General features: G+C 45.4%; 1 protein-coding gene across 11 annotated transcripts in view; it reads right to left on the reverse strand.

Moving 5' to 3' along the window:
* Positions 1–25,949, reverse strand: part of LOC140396417 (ubiquitin carboxyl-terminal hydrolase 15-like) — a 231,410-nt gene that overhangs the window by 167,142 nt on the left and 38,319 nt on the right. For 7 of the 11 annotated variants that reach the window (XM_072485038.1, XM_072485025.1, XM_072485033.1 and 4 more), the window contains exons 2-3: positions 15,267–15,394; positions 10,457–10,587 (exon numbers count right to left, since the gene is read on the reverse strand). In XM_072485038.1, the coding sequence (XP_072341139.1) occupies positions 10,457–10,587; positions 15,267–15,394 (259 nt within the window). Of the gene's footprint in view, positions 1–10,456; positions 10,588–15,266; positions 15,395–18,785; positions 18,829–19,371; positions 19,519–21,049; positions 21,146–25,949 lie in introns of those variants that run through there. The other 4 variants (XM_072485026.1, XM_072485027.1, XM_072485028.1 and 1 more) reach the window with 4 other exon arrangements.

Here is a 25,949-nt window from a genome sequence, read left to right on the forward strand (position 1 = left end):
GATTAAGCTGGACAGTTATTATTTCAGCCAGCACAGACAAAGTGGCCTGAATAACTTCCTTCTGCGGTGTAACCTTTCCATGCTTCAGATGTTATTTTCTCAAAATAATTGAGACGGGTGGTCAGACAAAATATTCCCTGCGTGAATCAATAAGTTACTTTGGTACAGGTACTTTTTTTCGCTCAATTCCAAAATAGCACAGGAATCCTCTAGTTGCCATGTCTGTACTATCCCCGTTTTGACAGAGGCACCACAATGGCCACTCCAATCCACCTTCACCTCTCCAGGAGTTAGTAATTCCTCTATAAGGGCTGTTGCTGCATTATTATTAAATTGTTGGTGATGATATTTGAGAGACAATGGAAACACTGTTTCCAGACAAGGTACTTCTACAGCATCCATAATCTAATTGTCATCTCCAGTGGAGACAATGAGATGTAATGGGAGATGAATAGCATCTCATCAAGAAATAATTTGTGCGCAATTTCCAGATAGATTTGTCGATTTCGCCTTCCAAGAATATGCAGAGACCATAAGATGTCTGTGAATGTGAGTGTGTGTGTGGTGTGTGAGTGTGGTGTGTGTGTGAGTGTGGTGTGTGAGTGAGTGTGGTGTGTGAGTGAGTGTGGTGTGTGAGTGAGTGTGGTGTGTGTGAGTGAGTGTGGTGTGTGTGAGTGAGTGTGGTGTGTGTGAGTGAGTGTGGTGTGAGTGAGTGAGTGTGGTGTGAGTGAGTGAGTGTGGTGTGAGTGAGTGAGTGTGGTGTGAGTGAGTGAGTGTGGTGTGAGTGCGATTGCGAGTGAGTGCGATTGCGAGTGAGTGCGATTGCGATTGCGAGCGATTGCGAGTGAGTGCGATTGCGAGTGAGTGCGATTGCGAGTGAGTGCGATTGCGAGTGAGTGCGATTGCGAGTGAGTGCGATTGCGAGTGAGTGCGATTGCGAGTGAGTGCGATTGCGAGTGAGTGCGATTGCGAGTGAGTGCGATTGCGAGTGAGTGCGATTGCGAGTGAGTGCGATTGCGAGTGAGTGCGATTGCGAGTGAGTGCGATTGCGAGTGAGAGCGATTGCGAGTGAGAGCGATTGCGAGTGAGTGCGATTGCGAGTGAGTGCGATTGCGAGTGAGGGCGATTGCGAGTGAGGGCGATTGCGAGTGAGGGCGATTGCGAGTGAGGGCGATTGCGAGTGAGGGCGATTGCGAGTGAGGGCGATTGCGAGTGAGGGCGATTGCGAGTGAGTGCGATTGCGAGTGAGTGCGATTGCGAGTGAGTGCGATTGCGAGTGAGTGCGATTGCGAGTGAGTGCGATTGCGAGTGAGTGCGATTGCGAGTGAGTGCGATTGCGAGTGAGTGCGATTGCGAGTGAGTGCGATTGCGAGTGAGTGCGATTGCGAGTGAGTGCGATTGCGAGTGAGTGCGATTGCGAGTGAGTGCGATTGCGAGTGAGTGCGATTGCGAGTGAGTGCGATTGCGAGTGAGTGCGATTGCGAGTGAGTGCGATTGCGAGTGAGAGCGACTGCGAGTGAGTGCGACTGCGAGCGACTGCGAGTGAGTGCGACTGCGAGTGAGTGCGACTGCGAGTGAGTGCGACTGCGAGTGAGTGCGACTGCGAGTGAGTGCGACTGCGAGTGAGTGCGACTGCGAGTGAGTGCGACTGCGAGTGAGTGCGACTGCGAGTGAGTGCGACTGCGAGTGAGTGCGACTGCGAGTGAGTGCGACTGCGAGTGAGTGCGACTGCGAGTGAGTGCGACTGCGAGTGAGTGCGACTGCGAGTGAGTGCGACTGCGAGTGAGTGCGACTGCGAGTGAGTGCGACTGCGAGTGAGTGCGACTGCGAGTGAGTGCGACTGCGAGTGAGTGCGACTGCGAGTGAGTGCGACTGCGAGCGAGTGCGACTGCGAGCGAGTGCGACTGCGAGCGCGACTGCGAGCGAGAGCGACTGCGAGCGAGAGCGACTGCGAGCGAGAGCGACTGCGAGCGAGAGCGACTGCGAGCGAGAGCGACTGCGAGCGAGTGCGACTGCGAGCGAGTGCGACTGCGAGCGAGTGCGACTGCGAGCGAGTGCGACTGCGAGCGAGTGCGACTGCGAGCGAGTGCGACTGCGAGCGAGTGCGACTGCGAGCGAGTGCGACTGCGAGCGAGTGCGACTGCGAGCGAGTGCGACTGCGAGCGAGTGCGACTGCGAGCGAGTGCGACTGCGAGTGAGTGCGATTGCGAGTGAGTGCGATTGCGAGTGAGAGCGACTGCGAGTGAGAGCGACTGCGAGTGAGTGCGACTGCGAGCGACTGCGAGTGAGTGCGACTGCGAGTGAGTGCGACTGCGAGTGAGTGCGACTGCGAGTGAGTGCGACTGCGAGTGAGTGCGACTGCGAGTGAGTGCGACTGCGAGCGAGAGCGACTGCGAGCGAGAGCGACTGCGAGCGAGAGCGACTGCGAGCGAGAGCGACTGCGAGCGAGTGCGACTGCGAGCGAGTGCGACTGCGAGTGAGTGCGATTGCGAGTGAGTGCGATTGCGAGTGAGAGCGACTGCGAGTGAGAGCGACTGCGAGTGAGTGCGACTGCGAGCGACTGCGAGTGAGTGCGACTGCGAGTGAGTGCGACTGCGAGTGAGTGCGACTGCGAGTGAGTGCGACTGCGAGTGAGTGCGACTGCGAGTGAGTGCGACTGCGAGCGAGAGCGACTGCGAGCGAGAGCGACTGCGAGCGAGAGCGACTGCGAGCGAGAGCGAGAGCGACTGCGAGCGACTGCGACTGCGAGCGAGTGCGACTGCGAGCGAGTGCGACTGCGAGCGAGTGCGACTGCGAGCGAGAGCGACTGCGAGTGAGTGCGAGTGAGTGCGACTGCGAGTGAGTGCGACTGCGAGTGAGTGCGACTGCGAGTGAGTGCGACTGCGAGTGAGTGCGACTGCGAGTGAGTGCGACTGCGAGCGAGAGCGACTGCGAGCGAGAGCGACTGCGAGCGAGAGCGAGAGCGACTGCGAGCGACTGCGACTGCGAGCGAGTGCGACTGCGAGCGAGTGCGACTGCGAGCGAGTGCGACTGCGAGCGAGTGCGACTGCGAGCGAGTGCGATTGAGTGCGATTGCGAGTGAGTGCGATTGCGAGTGCGATTGCGAGTGAGAGCGATTGCGAGTGAGAGCGATTGCGAGTGAGTGCGATTGCGAGTGAGTGCGATTGCGAGTGAGGGCGATTGCGAGTGAGGGCGATTGCGAGTGAGGGCGATTGCGAGTGAGTGCGATTGCGAGTGAGTGCGATTGCGAGTGAGTGCGATTGCGAGTGAGTGCGATTGCGAGTGAGTCAGAGCGCGCGTGTCAGAGCGCGCGTGTCAGAGCGCGCGTGTCAGAGCGCGCGTGTCAGAGCGCGTGCGTCAGAGCGCGTGCGTCAGAGCGTGTGCGTCAGAGCGTGTGCGTCAGAGGGTGTGTGTCAGAGCGTGTGTGTCAGAGCGTGTGTGTCAGAGCGTGTGTGTCAGAGCGTGTGTCAAAGTTTGTGTGTCAAAGTTTGTGTGTCAGTTTGTGTCAAAAGTTTGTCAAAAGTGTGCAAAAGTGTGCAAACGTGTGCGCAAACATGTGCAAACGTGTGTACAAGTGTGCACGCAAAAGTGTGTGTGTGTGTGCATAAGTGTGTGCAAAAGCTTGTGTGCAAAAGCTTGAGTGCAAAAGCTTGAGTGCAAAAGCTTGAGTGCAAAAGCTTGAGTGCAAAAGTTTGTGTGCAAAAGTTTGTGTGCAAAAGTTTGTGTGCAAAAGTTTGTGTGCAAAAGTTTGTGTGCGTAAATGTGTGAAGGTGCCACATAGGAGACTGTTAAATAAGCTAAGAGCCCATAGTGTTAAGGGTAAGATCTGGGATGGAATGACGATTGGCTGACTGGCAGAAGGCAGAGAATGGGGATAAAGGGGTCTTTTTCAGGATGGCAGCTGGTGACAGTGGTGTGCCTCAGGGGTCTGTGCTGGGACCACAACTTTTCACAATATACATTAATGATCTGGAAGAAGGAACTGAAGGCACTGTTGCTAAGTTTGCAGATGATACAAAGATCTGTAGAAGATAGGTAGTATTGAGGAAGCAGACGGGCTGCAGAAGGACTTGGATAGGCTAGGACAGTGGGCAAAGAAGAGACAGATGGAATACAATGTGGAAAGTGTGAGATTATGCACTTTGGAAGGAGAAATGGAGGCATAGACTATTTTCTAAATGGGGAGATGCTTAGGAAATCAGAAGCGCAAAGGAACTTGGGAGTCCTTATTCACGATTCTCTTAAGGTTAACATGCAGGTTTAGTCGGGAGTTAGGGAGGCAAATGCAACGTTAGCATTCATGTCGAGAGGGCTAGACTACAAGCCCACGGATGTACTTCGGAGGCCAAATAAGGCTCTGGTGAGACCCCATTTGGGATATTGTGAGCAGTTTTGGGCCCCATATCTAAGGAAGGATGTGCTGGCCTTGGAAAGGATCCAGGGGAGGTTCACAAGAATGATCCCTGGAATGAATAGCTTGTCATATGAAGACTCTGGGTCTATACTCGTTGGAGTTTACAAGGATGAGGGAAAATCTTATTTAAACTTACAGGATACTGCGAGGCCTGGATAGAGTAAACGTGGAGAGGATGTTTCCACGTGTAGGTAAAGCTAGAAGCAGAGGACACAATCTCAGACTAAAGGGACAATCCTTTAAAACAGAGATGAGGAGGAATTTCTTCAGCCAGAGGGTGGTGAATCTGTGGATCTCTTTGCCGCAGAAGGCTGTGGAGGCCAAATCACTGAGTGTCTTTAAGACAGAGATAAATAGATTCTTGAATAATAAAGGGGATCAGGGGTTAAGGGGAGACGGCAGAAGAATGGGGATGAGAAAAATATCAGCCATGATTGAATGGCAGAGCAGACTCGATGGGCCGAGTGGCCTAATTCTGCTCCTATGTCTTATGGTCTTGTGAATGTGTGTGAGTGTGTGTGAGTGTGTATGAATGTGTGTAAGTATGTGTGAGAATGGGTAAGTGTGTGTGAGAGGAGTGTGAGAGGAGTGTGAGTGGTGAGTGGGTGAGGAGTGAGTGTGGACGAGTGTGCGTGCGTGTGTGGAGAGACACCGCATGCTGGGGTGTCAGAGTGTGACACAGAAGCAAAAAGTCATCATGCAGCACCAGTACTCTTGCAAATGCAACTTGTAGGTTTCTCTCCATCTCGCTCAGATTGCTGAAGTAAGCCAAGTCAGCAAAGATCACAAATGAAAAGGAAACAGGGAAGCTTCTCCACAAAGCTGCAGAACACTGGAATCCCGGAACCAACTATTCACCTGCTGAAGCCAACACTACTGGAATCTCAAAACCGATTGTTCGCCCACTGGAGTCAGTGCTACTAGAATCTCAATGGCTGCAACACCCAATCATATATTCCTCATGAGTCAAGGGCTGTTTTGTATACTTTTGAAAACTTACTTTGGACTCAATTCTCAGTTCTAATATGTAGGAATGTATATACATGCATTTAATAATTTTCTTGTCATTAAGAGTTAATAAACTCACTATCTTTAACTCAAGAAAGCCCAGTTAAATTGGTTCCTTTAAAAACATAAATATTGGGACTGAGAAAAGGTAGCTGCAAAAAGGAATCCTTTTTAGATTAAAACCTGCTGCGACTAACAGAAGGTGTTGAATCAAGAAAGGAAGGCAGCTCATCCCTCCTCACCTGGACGGTAATAAATTGAAGACTCTCCAACTCGCGTCAACAAATTTGGGGACCCTCATCTGAGGGATTGATCGTAGCAACATCTTCCAACAATCTCCAACCCCGCGTCATCCTGACTTGGAAATATATCACTGTTCCTTCACTGTCACTGGGTCAAAATCCTGGAACTCACTCCCTAACAGTACTGTGGGTGTCCCTACACCACATGGACTGGAGCAGTTCAAGGCGGCAGCTCACTACCACCTTCTCAAGGCCAATTCGGATTGACAATAAATGCTGGCCGAGCCAGTGACATCCACACCACACAAATGAAATATTTAAAAAATCTGTTGAGGTCACATAAATGTGTCACAAGACGTACAACAACATCCCATGTTGGGGTTCAGGTAATAATTCAAGCATCTCAGATTCAAACAATAAGGACAGTTTATAAATGACATTAAAACCTAACACAAGAGTTGACTGTCACTATGGCAACAACCATGGCAACAATTTCAGAAACTATTAGGATGGTTTTATTACAGATGACCACATTAAAATTAGGTTCTCTTCAACTGAAATGCAAATCCATAAGCAAAATTGCAGATCATACTGTTACGTTTTGTGTGTCTACACAGGCACAACCACATGAACTGATGAAGGGGAATGGCCCAGCAAAGCTAAATGGGCTTGAACCTATTTCGACTTTTGCTGAAAATCATCTTGACATTTTGTGTGTAAAAAGTACCCATTTTCAATGCTTTCCATTATTGAACATTTTTTTTTAAAACAAGTTCTATTTGGGGTTACTGGGGTTACTGGGTTATGTGGATAGGGTGAAGGTGTGGTCTTGGGTAGGGTGCTCTTTCCAAGAGCCGGTGCAGACTCGATGGGCCGAATGGCCTCCTTCTGCACTGTAAATTCTATGATGATTCTATGATTTCACTAGCAAAACCATTCTTTCTGCACAATAGGAACTATTAATAAATTGAAAATCTTTAACTTATCTCCCAATGGAATGCCATTTAAAACATGGATGTTTTATATTTTAACAATCCAAATGTAGTATCATGATCAGAACAATCTATATTTCTATTACCCCATTCATAATTCTCTTGCAGAAAGTTATGAGAAATAAGAAAAATGCTTGGCTTCCTCCACTGACATGGAGATATTTAAACTAAGGCTCCATCTGTGCCCTCAGTCAAATGTATAAACACTATATTTTGAAGGGGAGTTTCCCAGTATCCTGGCCAATATATATTCCTCAATCAACATCACAAAACAGATGATCAGGTTCTGTTCATATTGCTATATGCAAATTGATTAAACATTTCCTATATTACAGTGCATGCATAAACAACTATAACTTGTACGTATATAGTTCCTGTAATTAACAAAACTTTTGCATAACCACACGTTTACATTGGAGGCTAGTCAGGAGTGCATTGGAATAATCAAGTCTAATCAAGGTAAAATGTGGGCATGAGCTGAGGGAGTGGCAGAGTCGGGCGATGTTACAGAGGTGTAAATAGGCGGTCATAGTGATGGAATGGATGTTTGGTCAGAAGTGCGTCTCAGGGTCAAATATGTCACCAAGGTTTTGAAAGGTGTGGTTCAGCCTCAGCCAGTTGGCAGGTAGAAGGATAGAGTCAGTAGCTAGGGAACAAAGACTAAAGACAGTAGCTTCAGCCTTCCTGATATTTAATTGGAGGAAATTTCTACTTGTTCAGTGTTGGATTTTGGACAAGTATTCCACGGTGGAGGAGTCAAGAATGGTGGTGGCCTGTGGGAAGTGTTGAGGAGATTTGGTTTCGGTGAAGGGTTCATTGGATGGGTACAGCTGCTATATAGGGCCCCGGTGGCAAGTGTGATCACGAACAGGCAGAGGTCTGACTACTTCCGTCTTTATAGAGGGACGAGGCAGGGGTGTCCCCTGTCTCCGTTACTGTTTGCATTAGTAATTGAGCCCCTGGCCATAGCACTGAGGGGCTCCAGGAAGTGGAGTGGAGTACTCAGGGGAGGAGAAGAACACCGGGTATCATTGTATGCAGATGATTTACTGCTGTATGTTGCGGACACGGTGGAGGGGATGCCTGAGATAATGCAGACGCTCGGGGAGTTTGGGGAATTCTCGGGGTACAAATTGAACATGGGGAAGAGTGAGTTGTTTGTGGTACATCCGGGGGAGCAGAGCAGGGGAATAGAGGATTTACTGCTGAGGAGGGTAACAAGGGATTTCCGGTTCTTGGGGATCCAGATAGCCAGGAGTTGGGGAACCCAACATAGGCTTAATTTAACACGATTGGTGGAACAGATGGAGATGGGACATGGTGCCCCTGTCACTGGTGGGGAGGGTGCAGGCGGTCAAAATGGTAGTCCTCCCGAGATTCCTTTTTGTGTTTCAGTGCCTCCCGGTGATGGTCACGAAGGCTTTTTTCAAGAAGATCGAGAAAAGCGTTATGAGTTTTGTGTGGGCTGGGAAGACCCCGAGAGTGAGGAGGGGGTTCTTGCAGCGTAGCAGGGAGAGGGGGGGGACTGGCACTACCAAGCTTAAGTGAGTACTATTGGGCCGCCAATATTTCAATGGTGTGTAAGTGGATGGGAGAAGGGGAGGGAGCGGCGTGGAAGAGATTGGAGATGGCGTCCTGCAAAGGAACCAGCCTACAAGCACTGGTGACGGCACCGCTGCCGTTCTCCCCGAAGAAATACACCACAAGTCCAGTGGTGGTGGCAACACTGAAAATTTGGGGGCAGTGGAGACGGCATAGGGGAATGACGGGAGCCTCGGTGCGGTCCCTGATAAGAAATAATTATAGGTTTGTCCCGGGGAGAATAGATGGGGGATTTGGGGCATGGCAGAGAGCTGGGATTGTGCAACTGAGGGATCTGTTCTTGGACGGGACGTTTGCGAGGCGGGGAGCGCTGACGGAAAAATATGGGTTGCCCCAAGGGAATGAATTTCGATACATGCAACTGAGGGCTTTTGCGAGGCAACAGGTGAGGGAATTCCCGCAGCTCCCGACGCAGGAGATTCAGGATAGAGTGATCTCAGGGACATGGGTGGGGGATGGTAGGGTGTCAGATATATACAGGGAAATGAGAGACGAGGGGGAGAACATGGTGGATGAGCTGAAGGGAAAATGGGATGAAGAGCTGGGGGAAGAGATTGAAGAGGGGCTGTGGGCTGATGCCCTACGTAGGGTAAACTCTTCGTCCTCGGGCGCCAGGCTTAGCCTGATACAATTTAAGGTTTTGCACAGGGCACATATGACCGGAGCAAGGCTCAGTAAATTTTTCGGGGTAGAGGATAGGTGTGGGAGATGCTTGAGAAGCCCAGCAAACCACACCCACATGTTTTGGTCATGCCCGGCACTGCAGGGGTTCTGGGTGGGGGTGGCGAAGGTGCTTTCAAAGGCGGTGGGGGTCCAGGTCGAGCCAGGCTGGGGGCTGGCTATATTCGGGGTTGCAGAAGAGCCGGGAGTGCAGGAGGCAAGAGAGGCTGATGTTTTGGCCTTTGCGCCCCTAGTAGCCCGGCGAAGGATACTGCTTATGTGGAAGGAAGCCAAGCCTCCGGGCGTGGAGACCTGGATAAACGACATGGCAGGGTTTATAAAACTGGACCGGATAAAGTTTGCACTAAGGGGTTCGGCTCAGGGGTTCACCAGGCGGTGGCAACCGTTCATTAACTACCTCGCAGAACGATAAAGGAAATGGGAAGGTAACAGCAGCAACCCGGGGGGGGGGGGGGCTCAGGTGGGTCCTCAGGGGTGTTTTTGTAAAGATGTTGGTACTTGGTTATGTATATTGAATTGCTGATTTTATTATTTGGGAGAGCTATTATTTTTGTTATGGCAGTTGCCATTTAGTTTATATATTATTTATTTATTTGTTAAAATACGGTCACGGTTATTTATATTGTTTTGCTGTTGTAAAAAGGGGAAAAACCTTTGTACTGTTTTGTATGGCCGAAAAAGTTGAATAAAATATATTTTTTTTTAAAAGAATGGTGGTGGCACTGGTTGCCATCAGAATACGTATGAAAACTAACACTGCATTTTCAGATATCACCAATAGGCAACATGCAGATGAGAAGGAGGAGGGGGCAGAAACCAGAGCTAACTTAAAACTGTACTACTTGCCCGTTTTTGTTAACCATTTGGCTCCTAATGTCCAGTTGGGCTGGAAACACTTTTGAAGGGCTTTTTGGTCTCAGACGCTTAAACTGGCTGTGCCAAAGTAAACCCAAGTACAGAGCTAGCCATACTGCATGCAAGTAATTGTTTAATTCACAGAACTGATGTTTTGTTTTGTGATCAGACACATCAGGGGACCGGGTCTGCAACAGATTCTCATAAACTGCATGGGAATTGGCAATAAGACATCATGTATATACATGACCAATATCAGGAAACCTTTCTACAATGCTTTATTTAATGGCTATAAAATATGAATTCAATTTCTAGCTGTTAAACTGAATCTAATATTTTCTTCCAATTGCTCTATTAAAAAAAAGTTGTACTTGATGTTCATTTGACTACATGACTACACATATTGCTATTTAAATACGACTTAATCGAAGTTTAATGGACGGTCACTAAGCCAACATTTTACATAATTATGTCGTCTGCAGCACAGGAACAGGCTATTCAGTTCAATTTGTCTTTGATGATATTTATGCTTAACACAAGATACCTTTCACCACTCTCCCTCTGCCTGTATCTGCATAAGCTTCTATTCCTTTCTCCCTCTAGCATTGTTGTAAATTTCTGACTTCCCTTACTGTGCACGTGAACTGCAACAGACTGGGTACCTTTCGTGCAATTGGTTCTTGGTTCTCCAACAACCCATACCAGCTGACCAGCTTATTCCAGCCTTCTGTGGGTACCAGGATGTAATCCAACTCATCTATGAGGTGCTCCTTTAGAGACTGTGAATCTCCACCTGTTGAGCAAACACAACAGACAAAAAAAAAAATTTAACTTCAAATAAATTTAAATGTGGCCTAAGCATGGAATTCCAGCATAGTAAAAATAATTTCAATTTAAAATAAGTGCTAGAGTTGGCTCCTAGTTTACAACATGTACATGAGGTTTTGTACTTGGCCTGTGTCGCCTGGGAAAATGTTTGATATACAAGATGTAAAGCATTCTTTGAGCCCTGATAAATTTGAATCAAATACACAAATGTATTGCCTCCTCCAAACAGATCCTAATCCTTTTATGGATAATGCTGCATTTTCTACCAACCTGAAGTACAAAGCATTTAAGTGAAGCAAACCACTAAACTTACTTATATTGATGCAAAAATGTCTCCAACCATCCACCTTCCCCAGGTGTTCCCATCTCTCAGGCCCCTACTCCAGTTTTTTTTAAACCATGTTCCATGGTGATTTACACTGCTTGTACGAAGGTTTTTCCTCTGTCACAACACCCTAGAAACATCAGCAGTCAATTCCAACCCCACTTGACTCGGAGTTGCAACACAGGTGACAAACGATTTTATTTAAAATGTCCGATGTGTTTGGTTGAGCCCAAGAAACTGCAGTCACCAGGTTTGTAACTTGAACCTTTTACTATGTACAATATTATAATTAAACAGACATAAAATATAACTATCTAATACTCCTTTCCCAACACCCCCTTCCTAACTACCCCCACTGTCCGCCCCAAAGACAAAACCTGGGATGACAAGCAAGTTGCTTCACCTTAGAGTGTTCTGCTTAAAGGCAAATCCTAATGAGTCCGCGGACCAAAATAATAAAATAACATAAAAGAAATGGGAACAAAGGAAATAAGCAGGACGGACTCTTACACGTGTCACTTTTGAGGTCTTCTGCATCTATACCAACAAATGAATACCATTTTGTGTCTGCGTCATATGTCTCCTTTCCCCAAGCCTTCACAGTAATTCCTCCAGGAGCCTAAGGCCTCATTTGAATGTGAACTCCCAATAAAGGTGAAATTTCAATCCATGTCCCACTACTTTTCCGGAAACGTTCCTCCCAATCAATCAATATATCAAGAGTTATAGGGTGGCACATTGGTGCAGTGGTTAGCACTGCTACCTCACGGCACCGAGGACCCGGGTTCGATTCCAGCCCCGGGTCAGTGTCCGTGTGGAGTTTGCACATTCTCCCCATGTCTGTGTGGGTCTCACCCCCACGACCCAAAGACTTGCAGGGTAGGTGGATTGGCCACGCTAAAATGGCCCCTTAATTGGAAAAACAAACACACCAAAAGCCACAACTGCTGCCTAATTCCACCCCCCCATAATTACTCGATTTTCACGTTGTGAGGCCACTCTACTGTACATATCATTCGATATGAAAGGTGTACTACATTTTGTTCTATAAAGTAGTCTTCAGACTACCTTCCCTGCTGATACCTAAATACATAAAATTGTACAGCTATTTACAATCTCACATAGAATAAAATGTTGTTACAAAATTTTATTTGGAACCATTTCAGTTCAAAGAAAAGGCGTATTGTACTTCTTAATTTAGTGTATTCTTTCATACTTTCAGGTATTATTGCAGCCCAATCACCTATTCCCCCTCCCTCTTGGTGTCCCTCAATGCACCCAGCCTCAGTTCTTACAAGTGTTCAATTTCAAACCGCTGAAGTAGTCCCAGATTGTAATTTCACACATCACACAGTAATTTCAGACTTACTGTGAGGAACAACAGAGGAGGTCACAAATGGCAATTTTACACCAGCAGCTTCCATTATAAATGTGAACATGGAAAATTTGGAAACAAAAAAAATGTGAGACTTTAAAATAGAAGTACATCTATGCACCCTGCTCCTTTAAATCTTATTTCACCTGAAGACTACACTTCATCTCAATTCTCTTTGTATAGTGTCATGGAAGATCAACAAGTGTATCAATCTGCACAGATATATGTTGGGCAGCAGGTTTAAAACAAAAGTCAGTAGGCCTGAACTGCCTCACAAAGGGGTGAATCTTTAACACTGATGCACACTTAATTCAAAATGGCATCTGAAAAGTATGAACGAATTATTTCAATTCTCATTCTGAGCATCCAAGCACCAAAGCTGGCGTTATCTTAAATGTTGCATACAAGATAATTTATCGAGCAACTTGATACAGGAAAATTCAGTCAGAAATTGATTTGCTTAATCTTCGGCTACTTTTTACTTCGAAAATCCCAGAAGAAGCAAAGGAAATTGGCCAAGAAAAGTATTTCTTCAACTGTTTTTGCAAGAACAAAATGTTAGACTACGGTGATTTAGATCTAGAGGAAGATGTGCTACCCAAGAAGTGATGTACATGCCCCTGCCCATAAAGGCATGGATCTCTGACCTGGATATTCAAATTCCTGGCTGAAAACTGAACGTAAGTTACAGTCTAAGATCATGAGCTACAATCCATATGCACCCCAACAAAAATAATGATTGCCCACTGGTGCTTGAAAATTTTCTTAAAGGTTAGTAAAACTACAGGGCATATCAATCAAGCATGCATCAGTGCTAGAAATGTGTCTATTTTTAAAATAACTTTAAAGTACCCAATTCTCCTTTTTTCCAATTAAGGGGCAATTTAGCATGACCAATCCATCTAGCCTGCATCTTTGGGTTGTGGTGGTGAGACCCACACAAACACGGGGAGAATGTGCAAACAGTGACCTGGGGCTGGGATCGAATCCGGGTCCTCAGTGCAGTGAGGCACCAGTGCTAACCACAGCACCACCCCAAAATATATCCATTTCTGATGCAATTCAGATATGCTGACTACTTTAAACCTGCTCCCCAACATGGCTCTGCACACTAATGTTTCCTAGATCGATTTTCAAGCGAAAATATATTTTATAGTTTGTGTAGCTCATGACTATGTTAATTTTGTTTTTAAAACAAGGCAATTTTCTCATCTTGTCAAGCACAGTTGTTGACTGCAGATGTATTCTTGAAGTTGCTATGTTTGACAGGTCACTCTAAAGCTTGTTAAATGGGTCAGAGAATCCCACAGGGCACTGCTGCTAACCTGCCAAAAAGGCCAATACAAGATTCTGAGGAATTCCTCCTGCAATGGGCAAAAATGTTGAAATACCTTGCCTCGCAGTGTTCATTATGTTTATTTTTTTTTAAGTTAAACATTAAGGTGCAGCACAGTCTGAAAGCAGAAATCATTTAGTATTTTTGGAAAAAGTTAAAAAGGCTTTAGCAATATACAATATAATTATCTTTATTAGTGTCATAAGTAGGCTTACATTAACACTGCAGTGAAGTTACTGTGAAAATCCCCTAGTCGCTACATTACGGCACCTGTTTGGGTACACTGAGGGAGAATTCAGAATGTCCAATTCACCTAACAAGCACGTCTTTTGGGACTTGTGGGAGGAAACCCACGCAGACCCGGGGAGAATGTGCAGACTCCACACAGACAGTGATCCAAGCAGGAATTGAACCTGGGTCCCTGGCGCTGTGAAGCAACAGTGCTAACCACTGCCTGGCTTATGTGACACATGATCGATCAAAACCAGCAAATAGTTTTATCCACATACAATAATTACTTTTTAGGTAAGTTTTGCATGGCCAAGATTCATTGAAACACGTTACAAAGGCTATCCTCTCATAAAAATACGAACAATTATATTTGAAGCCGGAGATCATCTCTATTTTGTCTAAACACAAGTTTAATGGGAACAAAATTATAGCTTCAACTGCAACCGAACCAGAAAACAACAAACACAGCATAACAACTTGAGTAGAATATTACATACTAATGGGCTGAGACAATATTTAATTAATTGAAGCTTCACTCAGTGTGTAACATTAGTTCAGCTTGCCAGCTAAGGATTCTGTACAACGTTTAACAGTAAAAGCCAATTCAATTTTAGTACTTCATCATGAAGAGTGACAAATTGCCAGCTTTGGTGATTGATTCAATATAAATTTATTTAAGGTGGTTCTGCTTCATGGAGTTGCACCTTTCATAGTGGAACAGCACATTATAAACTACAGTCATAACTAAACATTCTTGCATTTTAGCCAGTGCAGAATATGATTTGGAAATACAAGAAAAATACCCATTTAACTGCACTAAACCATTAAAGTTTTTTTCTTAAAAAGTACACTCAAGTCAAAATGTTCCAAACCAAGTCAAACATCATTCAGGAAATCAAATTTTCAAAGTTTTGATAAAAATAAATGAGGAATTTGAAATCTGGAAACTGATGGATGAACGATTGACTAAGGTTGAGAACAAGGATCCGATGATATGGGCACAAGTGTACGCCACAATTCAAGGAGGAGCTCTGCAGACTACGATTTATACAACTAGTACAATTGTGGATGTTTAGATGATAAGATTATACAGGTCATTGTTTTCTCAGGCTAACTATGGATAAAAACCAAATGGTATTTGTAAAGTCTTGAACAAATTTTGGAAGGACAAATTGCATGGAATTTGCACAGGTGAATTGTATTTTCTCTTTCTGAATTTATTTACTCTTTCTGAATATCTCCACAAGCCAAGAGGACAGAAAGGTTAACATACCTACTGCAAGCATCCTTCTACTGCTCTACTACAGAACATTGTTGTTAGCGAAGTTATGCTGTCAGAATGTTTGGCATCTAAAAATATAAAACAATCGCTCTAACCTTTCAGAAGCCCAGAGTTGTCAACAGGGCCAGGATACACATTTTGGTCTCCCATCTGATATTTGTCCCAGCTATCAAAACCAACATATTTCTTCCACTGCTTAAACCAGCGGCTATCCACCAGGTACCTGAGATGGTAAATGAGAATCATGTTAAAAATTACAGGAATTATTTCATATCGAACATAGAAATTTACAGCACAGGAGTTGGTCAGGTGGCGCATCGTAACTGCACTGGCTCTTTGAAAGAGCATTCATGCATAGCTCCACTCCCTGCTTTTCGGCTGTAATCCTGCAAGTTCTCCATCTTCAAGTGCCTGTCCAACACTCAAGATTTATGGAATCAGCTTCCATCATTTTTTCAAGTCGAGGGTTCCACATCCCAACCATGAAAGAAATTCTCATCACCCCTCAAGCTTTTTTCACTGATTTTAAATCTATGACCTCTAGTTTGCCCACTCACTAGAGGATTTTTTTCCCCTTTATACTTTACTGTTTTCTTTTACTTTCTGACCATCTTGAAAATCTCTATTTGGTTACCGCAATCTTCCCTTCTCTGTCCCCAGAACAGCAGTTCTAACTTTTCCAACCTCGCCTCAAGCCTGAAGGCCTCATGCCAAGTAACATCCTGGTAAATCTCCAGTGTATTTTTGCTAATACATTATCCCTGATGTGATTCCCATAATTATCCACAATACTCCAATGGAGACCAAATCAGTGATTAATAAATTCCTATATTTATAACTCGAGTAACCCCAATGCTGTTTTTTTTTAAAACCTCAGTATTCCTGCCATCTTTAGGAATTTAGGTGTATGCTCTCTCCATTTTACAAAATCATTTAATTTATGGTATTCTGTCATTCCATATTAATCTATCCAAAGTATACCGATTCAAACTTCTCTGCATTGAACTCCATCTGCCATGCTTGTCATTTCACCATCCAGTCTGTCATCCTGAAATATATAACTATCCTCATCCTGATTTATTACTTTTCATAGCAACTGCAAACTTTATAATGCTGCTCCCCACACCGAGGCCAAGTCATTTATAAAAAAAACTAGAGTAATGGACCCGAAAGTGACCTTAGGAGAATACCACTGAAAAACACCTCCCAGTCAGAAGAACATCCAGCCACCACAATCCTCTACCCCTGTCACTGAGCCTATTTTGCATCCATACTGCTACTTCGCCTTTAAACCCATCAGCTTCAATCACCTTTATAAGCCTTTTGTGTAGCACTTTGTGAAATGCCTTCCAAAAAGTCTATCTATGCAAAACCTATTGCCTTAATCAATTTTCTCTATTACCTCTGTCATGTGAGAGTACCTTTAAGTAATGGGTGTTTAAGAAATGTACCTTTAAGAAATTGAGCTGCTCATGTTACAGGAGTGACGTCAGAATGTGGGTGCAGCTGAGCTCTACTTCTGCTTTTTAGTTTCAGTTTGAGAAAAGCTTGGGTGTGTCTGTGTTTTTCAGTGAGCTGCATCTGAAGTTTAAACAAAGAGCTGGACGGTTGATCTTTACCATCCAAAGGCTATCTATGGATCATTTGGTGAACCCAGAATTGTAAACGGTCTCAGTATTGAATGTAAACCTAATGTGCTCCCGTTTCAAGGTTTGTTAAGTCTTTTGGATGTTAAAAGGACAGCTTACAGGGTTACTTAGAATTGTAGTCTTTGAGGTTGTATTTGAATTAATGGCTGCTTAGATGTTCGCTGTTTGTTTTAAAGAAGGTAATCTTGCGTTCATAGAAAAAACATTGTTTTGCTTTAAAAATTACTTTTCCATTTCTGCTGTACCACACCTGTAGAGTGGGCCGTGTGCTCCCCATACCACAATCTATTAAAAGTTGTGAGTCAGGTGAACTCCATGATACACTTTGGGTTCTCTAAACCCTGGCCCATAACACTCAAAGAATTCAACCAAGTTAATCAGGCACTACTGGCCCATAACGAATCAATGCTGGCTCTCATGGACCAACTCACGCTTTACTGAAATGAAACTTTATTTTGACCTTCAATGTTTTCCAATAACTTCCCTACCGCTGACAAGGCACTGACTAACCTGTAATTTCTTGGTTTATCCCAATCCCTTTTCTTGAATCATGACATAATGATACCAACACTGCAAGTGCTAACTCCTGTGTCCAATGAGGATGGAAAGATTATGATCAATGGCTCTGCTATTCCCATCTTTGAGTAACCATCTAGACCAGGTGACTTAACAACTTTTATTAATACTAATCTTTTTGGTAGGCCTGCTGTACCTATCACTAGCCTACCATAACTCCACATCATCATTATGACGAGAAGTGAAAAGTACTCTGCCTCTACAGAGATTATTTTTAGGTCCTTAATAGGGCAACTTCTTTTGAAGCAAGATACTTAATATTTGACAATAAAATATTCCAGGATGTCAATTTAAAGTTCCCAACTAATTTTTCTCATAACTTCTCTTTGCCTCTTGCAACAAGGTTTTCAATTCCCTCTTACACTTTCCATAATTTCCCTTGCTATTAACTGAAACTTGCTTTGGATGAATTTTTTAGAGATAGAGCTAGCAGAGGAATTGATCACAATCTTTTTCATAACTTACGTTAATTTATTTGACATCAAGGGTACATTAGCTTTGGATGTTCCCCATTCAAGGAGTATGTCTAATTTGCGCTCAAATTATTTATTTCCTGAATGCCATCCATTGTTCCATTATTGCTTTCAAAACACTTTTTCTAACCTGTGCAAAATCCCTTCTTGAATCGTAGAAATTAGCATTAGAATTTTTATCTTTGATATTTTCTGGTTCTGTTCCCCATAATTACTTTAAACTAAAATATGCTACGATCACTTAGTTAAATGATCTTCTACTGGAACACACTCCACTTGCCCTACTTTTCATTTCCCAGAGGCAGATCCAACTTTGCTTCAGTTTTTTGATAGGTTGAAGACACATTGATCGAAAAGGTTCTCCTCAACACACAGCAGAAATCCATTTCCTTCTCTAACCTTAGTTTTTCTCAGTCCACATTAGGACAATTAAGGTCTCCTAATACCTCTAAGATGGCCAGTCAAATATCGTGGCTACATATGGTGAGTTGGACAAAGCATCAGAATTCCACTGACCTCTGAAAGCTATTGCTAGCGTTAAGTCATCTTGAAGTGAGGAGCATAAAGTAATGGAAAAAATATAGCTTTCTCTATGGAAAAGTTCAAATTAAGATCTTTAGGGTAGTGGTAGCCTTCAGCTATCATTGGCAGAGTGTAGTAAGCTCATAGAACACTAGCTCTTAAGTTGATGTATTTTCTTTTGTTCATGGGGTGTGGGTATCACTGATAAGACCAGCATTTGTTGCCCATCGCTAATTACCTTTGAACTGAGTGGCTTGCTCGGCCAGTGGGAAGTTAAGAATCAACCACATTGATTTGAAGTCACACATAAGCCAGACCAGAAAAGAGGTGGCATGGTTGCACAGTGGTTAGCACTGCTGCCCCACAGCAGCAGTGACCCAGGCTCAATACCGACCTTGACTGACGGTGTGGACTTTGAACGTTCTCCACGTGTCTGCATGGGATTCCTCCGGGTGCTCCAGTTTCCTCCTACAGTCCAAAGATGTGCAGGTTAGGTGGATTGGCCATGCTAACGTTCCTTAATGTCCAGGGATGTGCATGTTAAGTTATGGGGATAGGATGGGGTGGGTGGGGGAGTGGACCTAGGTAGAGTGCTCTTTCAGAGGGCCGGTGTAGACGTAAGGGGCCGAATGACCTCCTTCTGTAGTGTTGGGATTCTATGAGGATGGCAGATCCTAAAGGACCAGTTAGTTTTTTATGACGATAGACAATGATTTCATGGTTATCATTAGACTTCTAATTCCAGTTTTTTATTAAATTCAAATTTCAACATCTGCCGTAGTGCATTACCCCGAGTCTCTGAAATGGTAGTCCAGTGACATTGCCACTACGCCATTGCTCCCTTAAATTATAAGAAAGTATGCCTTTACTTCGCAAGTCCAGAATGTGACATACTTTATTAATTTTTGAACATTTGATGCTTGCATTAGATGCAAAAGTAGGAAACAAGTTCCATTAGGGCATGCTGAAAAGCTACTTACCATTAAATCTCATTTTTGCTCTTGGTCAATTGACAAACATTTGTCGGTATCATAAATTGCAGGCAATTCACTTAGGTTATGAACATAAGATGCCATTTTGCCCTTCTTCTTCGAAGATGTGCCCAGGAAGTTCTTTTGCATCACTTCCTGTTTCGGGAACAACCAAAAAAACTATGGAATTTACTGAATTTACACTTTTTATTCACCCAAAACTGAAGAAAGTTTTCTTACAAAAGTTAAAATTAATAATTGCAAAGGACTAAGATTTACTTTTTTTTAAATTTAGAGTACCCAATTCATTTTTTCCAATTAAGGGGCAATTTAGCGTGGCCAATCCACCTACCCTGCATATCTTTGGGTTGTGGGGACGAAACCCATGCAAACACAGGGAGAACATGCAAACTCCACACGGATAGTGACCCAGAGCCGGGATCGAACCTGGGACCTCGGCGCCGTGAGCAAAGGACCAAGATAAATGAGATAAAGGGAGCTCTTGGGCACAGCTCTGAAGAAAGGCAAAAAATGTCTTCTCAATTCCAATTCCCATCCAACCTTTGTCAAAAAACAGAATAATCGATAGACAATTTCCAGGAAATATAATTCTCCTGACCATTGGACAATGCATTTTGTTTTTTTCAGAGCAATGAAGTAGAACAAAGTCTGCTTAACAAATTAATCGCTCCATCACTTCAAGATCTAGATTCTCCAAAGAAATATAAGGCACAAAGTGCATGGTCTGAAAGACCATCTATCATAAATGTGAAGCAGATTATCTTGGTCACATTTGAATCAGTTCACCCGTCAATGACACCTTTGTTCTCCTTTTCTGTCTCCTATTTATGATATCCTATGTCTCTTTGATTGACACACCAATGCTGAACCTGTGCCAGCTAAGAAAGCAGATGTAACTCAGGTCCCAGACTGGCTCCAACTTCACAGCCTCATGATCCAACCGAATGCGAAGAGACAGTTGACATTTTGGGATGGACAGATATCAAAACAAAATGCACAAAGGTTGGACGAGCTCAGCAAGTATTTTACAGTAACTTGATCGTCAATGAGAAAATGTATCTTAGCACATTGCAAGACAAGGGAATATAACTAAAGTTCCCCAAACAGTAGGTTCTAAACAGAAATGATTTAACAGTTGAAAATAAGTTACAATGCAACAGCTTATACCATATTTCTATAACTAAATTGCTTGCATATTCGAACACATCTAAATAATAATTAAACCAATATAATTATCCAGTACAATCACTTCTGCAACAAAGGTTCAACATTTTTAAAACTGCACAGAACCCCTGAAAGATGGTTATATCAAATTTGCAACAACTAACACAGCTTTTAGAAGCTACCAATGCAAATAATTCTGTACAAACGGTCAACTGACTGTTAGAGGTGAAAATATTCACACGTAGACCTGTTTGAGTAAGTGAAGCAGTTTATTATTTCAGATCTGGGAGAAATATTTGGAGACTACGCATTCTCACAATACTCAACAGTCTGTGTGTCTCGGATTCCCAACTAACTCTGGCCTTCACATGAGAGCTCAATTGCCCCCTTAATTCAGGCTCAGCATGGGTCCTCGAGCAGCCGATTATTACTATATTAAATGGTATAGCGGACCACAAAAAAACAAAAAAAAAACACATTTTAAGCTGAGTCTTTTACTCACTTGGCCTTGATACCAGATTCGTTGGATGTTGCTTCGCCGTCCGTCCGTCTCGCCGTGTGACTCTAATTTCTGGCGGTCAAAGTTTTGACTACTCGCCTTGTCCACCGGCTCGATCGGCGACCGGCTCAGCAACATCCTGCCAGACTACGCCATTTTGTTAGAGGTAAAAATATTCACACGTAGGCCTGTTTGAGTAAGTAAAGAAGCAGTTTATTATTTCAGATCTGGGAGAAAGATTTGGAGACTACGCAGTCTCGCAATATTCTTTTCTCACTTGATCCAAGGTTCACATTGGGTTAATATACAGATTCAAGGGGCGGAATTAGTTGTATTCTCATTTACATACAATCAATCAACTATATTTGCGTCACAATTCATTACATGCAGTCAATCAATTTTCTTAGCATCCTAGTTATCACATATAGGGTTAAATTGGGTGCTGTCTTACTCGTCCCTAACTTCATGCAAAAGTCACTCAAGACTAACACAAGGATATGTCCTGTCTACAGAGGGGGACCTTGTGCTATTATGGATACATTGCATTCCTTGTTCTGTGAAGCTGTTATCAGCAGCTGTTGAGATACTCCCTATAAGTACCCACGCTTGGTTCTCATGAACTTGGTTCTCATGAGGTTGTTTACACAGTTTGTAATTTATTGTTCAGGAAAGTGGCTAGTTCGGCCATTTTGTCTCTTTAGTATTGCTTTAATAGCTAATAGCCATTTTGTGTCCTTTCTGATATTAACAAGCATTATGTATACACTATGCCTCTTCAAAACAGGCATCTAAGCCAATGAGTACCTTTTGTCTCATCAGAACTATTCAAAAGTAATATGGAAGTACAAATGTAGTTAAAGAGCCACCTATAATTTATATCATAGTCCAGTATCAGAAAATGTCCCCCAACATGACAAAAAAGTGCTGCTTCAGCTTACAACTTCCAGAGACCACCAGAATGGTTTTTAAAAATCAGTTATGAAGCCAATAATCACCATTGAATATTTACATTTATATTTACAACAAGCACCGGGGAATATCAGTGCATGAAATTAACATACGCTATCAAAATCAAAACTATAGAAGTTTCCAACACAGCAGATCAATCAACCCATTGTATCAGCACTGGACTGGTTCTTTATTGGGGCAATCCAAAATGGCCCAACTCTGATCTCACAGCCTTGTACGAACCTCTGCTTCAAATGTTAATTCATTCATTCCCTCAAAGGCGCTGTGGTGCCTGCTGCAACGGCTGTAGTCACGCACAATAACTCTCTCGGTAAACAAATTTCTAACCTCTCATTCGCTTTTTAAAAAATGATATATTTATTCAAATTTTCAACGATTTTCAAAACACACCAACCAGAAAAAAAAAAGAATAACGCACAAAACAAGCAAAAATTGTACATGAGATTTCCACCAAAATACAATAACCCCCATTTAACCAATAAACACGCCAGTAAGGAAAAACGTCCCACTCCAACCTATACAAAACAGAAAAACCAAACTCCGCCCCCCCCTCCATGGGTTGCTGCTGCTGTTGACCTCCACCTAACATTCCGCGAGAAAGTCTAGGAACGGTTGCCAGCGCCTGGAGAACACCTGCACAGATCCTCGCAAAGCAAACTTTATCCTTTCCAGCTTGATGAACCCTGCCATATCGTTAATCCAAGCTTCCACTCTTGGGGGCTTCGCATCCCTCCACATTAGTAGGATCCTTCGCCGGCTACCAGGGACGCAAAGGCCAGAACTCCGGCCTCTTTCGGCTCCTGCACTCCTGGCTCGTCCCCAGCTTGGCTTGATCCAGGTGTTCACAACTTTGGACATAGCCCTCGCAAAGCCCCTCCAGCGCCGGGCACGTCCAGAACATATGGGCGTGATTTGCTGCACTCCCCGAACATCGCAAACATCTGTCCTCCCACCCCAAAAAACCTACTCAATCTCGCCCGTCAAATGCGCCCTATGGACAACTTTGAACTGTATTAGGCTGAGCCTGGCGCAAGAGGAGGAAGAATTAACCCTACTCAGGGCATCAGCCCATAGATCTTCATCCAGCTCCTCCCCCAGCTCCTCCTCCCACCTACTCTTTAACTCCTCCACCGAGGCCTCCTCCGCCTCCTGCAGCTCCTGATAGATCGCCGAGACCTTGCCTTCTCCCACCCATACACCCAAAATCACCCTGCCCGGAATCCTTTGTGCTGGGAGCAGCAGAAATTCCCTCACTTGCATGTACCTAAAAGCATTCCCGGAGGGTAACCCAAATTTCTCCTCTAACGCCCCTAGGCTCGAAAAAGTCCCATCGATGAATAGGTCCCCCATTCTTTTAATCCCAGCCCGATGCCAGCTCAGAAAACCCCATCCATCCTACCCGGAACGAACCTGTGGTTCTCTCGTATCGGGGACCAGACCGAGGCCCCCACCTCGCCCCCAGATCTTCAGAGTCGCCGCCACCACCGGACTTGTGGTGTACCTTGTCGGCGGAAGCGGCAACGGTGCCGTCACCAGCACCCCCAGACTTGTACCCACACAAGACGCCACCTCTAGCCTCTTCCATGCAGCCCACTCTCCCTCCATTACCCACTTACGGATCATCGCCATATTAGCTGCCCAATAATAGCCACATAGATTCGGCAGCGCCAGCCACCCCCCCCCCCCCCCCCCCCCCCCCCCAACCGTCCCTGCTACGCTCCAAAAACACCCTCTTCACCATCGGGGTCTTATTTGCCCATACAAATCCCATAATACTCCTGCTTACCTGTTTAAAAAAAGCCTTGGGGATTAGGATGGGCAGACACTGGAACACAAACAGGAACGTTGGGAGGACCGTCATCTTAGCCGACTGACCCCTACCCGCCAGGAAGAGTGGCAGCATATCCCATCTCTTGAAGTCCTCCTCCATCTGCTCCACCAATCGTGTCAAATTGAGCTTGTGCAGGGCCCCCCAGCTCCTAGCTACCTGGATCTCCAGGTATCGGAAGCTCCTCTCCTCCCTCTTCAGCTCGTCTGTCCCCCTTCCCTGGTCCCCCGCATGCACCACAAAGAGCTCACTCTTCTCCACGCTGAACTTGTAGCCCGAGAAGTCCCCAATCTCCCTAAGGATCCGCATAACCACCGCCATCCCCTCCACTGGGTCTGCAACAAACAACAGGTCATCAGCATATAACGACACCCGGTGTTCATCATACCCCCCCCCCCCCGCCCGCCGGACCAATCCCCTCCAGTTCCTAGACTCCCTCAATGCCATGGCCAGCCGCTCAATTACCAGTGCAAACAAGGGGGATAAGGGACACCCCTGCCTCGTCCCACGGTACAACCGAAAGTACTCCGACCTCCGCCGGTTCGTAGCCACACTCGCCACTAGGGCCCAATATAACAGCCTGACCCATCTTATGAACCCTTCCCCGAAACCAAACCTCCCAAGCACTTCCCAGAGATCCTCCCACTCCACCCGATCAAAGGCCTTCTCCGCAACCATAGCCATCACTACCTCCACTTCCCCCTCCACCGAGGGCATCATGATCACATTTAAGAGCCTCCGCACATTTGTGTTTAACTGCCTGCCCTTCACAAACCCCGTCTGGTCCTCATGGATCACCCCCGGGACACAGTCCTCAATCCTCGTAGCCAGCACCTTCGCCAACAACTTAGCGTCTATATTGAGGAGCGAAATCGGCCTATACGATCCACATTGCAATGGATCCTTATCCCGCCTCAAAATCAACGAGATCAGCGCCAGGGCCTTGTCGGGGGCAGGGACCCTCCTCCCTCGCCTCATTGAAAGTTCTCACCAGCAACGGGCCCAGCAGGTCCACATACTCTCTGTAAAAATCAACCGGGAACCCGTCCGGTTCCGGGGCCTTCCCTGCCTGCATGCTCCCCAATCCTTTAACCAGCTCCTCCAGCTCAATCGGCGCCCCCCAAACCAGCCACCTGCTCGTCCTCCACCCTCAGGAACCTCAGTTGGTCCAAGAATCACCGCATCCCCCCACCCCCCCCACCCCCCCCTCCGGGGGCTCGGACCTAAACAGATCCCCATAGAAGTCCCTAAAAACCTCGTTAATTCTCACCGCACTCTGCACCGTATTCCCCCCTCTATCTCTAATTCCACCAATCTCCCTCTTACAAAGCTGATGTGCCAGCATACGGCTCGCCTTCTCCCCATACTCATATACCGGCCCCTGCATTTTCCTCCACTGCGCCTCTGCTTTTCCCGTGGTCAATAGATCAAATTCCATTTGGAGGTTTCGTCGCTCCCTAAGCAGCCCCTCCTCGGGGGCCTCTGCATAGCTCCTGTCCACCCTTAATATCTCCCCCACCAATCTCTCCCTCTCCCTCCTCTCTCGCTTCTACCTATGGGCCCCAATGGAAATTAGCTCTCCCCTAACCACCGCCTTCAGAGCCTCCCAGACTACCCCCACATGCACCTCCCCATTGTCGATGGCCTCCATGTATCTTTGAATACACCCCCGGATCCGCCCGTACACCTCACCTGCCAACAGTCCCACATTGAGGCGCCACAAGGGGCGCTAGTCCCTCTCCTCCCCCAACTCCAGCTCCACCCAATGCGGGGCGTGATCCGAGATGGCTATAGCCGAATATTCCGCTCCCTCCACTTTCGGGATTAGTGCCCTACTCTTATAAAGAAATGTATCCGGGAATAGGCTTTAGCGACGTGGGAGAAAAAAGAAAATTCCCTGGCCACTGGCCTGGCAAACCTCCACGGATCCACTCCCCCCCCCCCCCCAATCTGGTCCATAAACCCCAAGCACCTTGGGTGCAGCCGGCCTCTTACCCGTCCTGGACCTGGAACAGTCCAATGCTGGGTCCAGCATCGTGTTGAAGTCCCCCCCATTATCAAGCTCCCTTCCCCCAGATCCGGGATCCGACCCAACATGCATTTCAT

This window comes from Scyliorhinus torazame, chromosome 19 (assembly GCF_047496885.1).
Source record: "Scyliorhinus torazame isolate Kashiwa2021f chromosome 19, sScyTor2.1, whole genome shotgun sequence".
Taxonomy (NCBI): domain Eukaryota; kingdom Metazoa; phylum Chordata; class Chondrichthyes; order Carcharhiniformes; family Scyliorhinidae; genus Scyliorhinus; species Scyliorhinus torazame.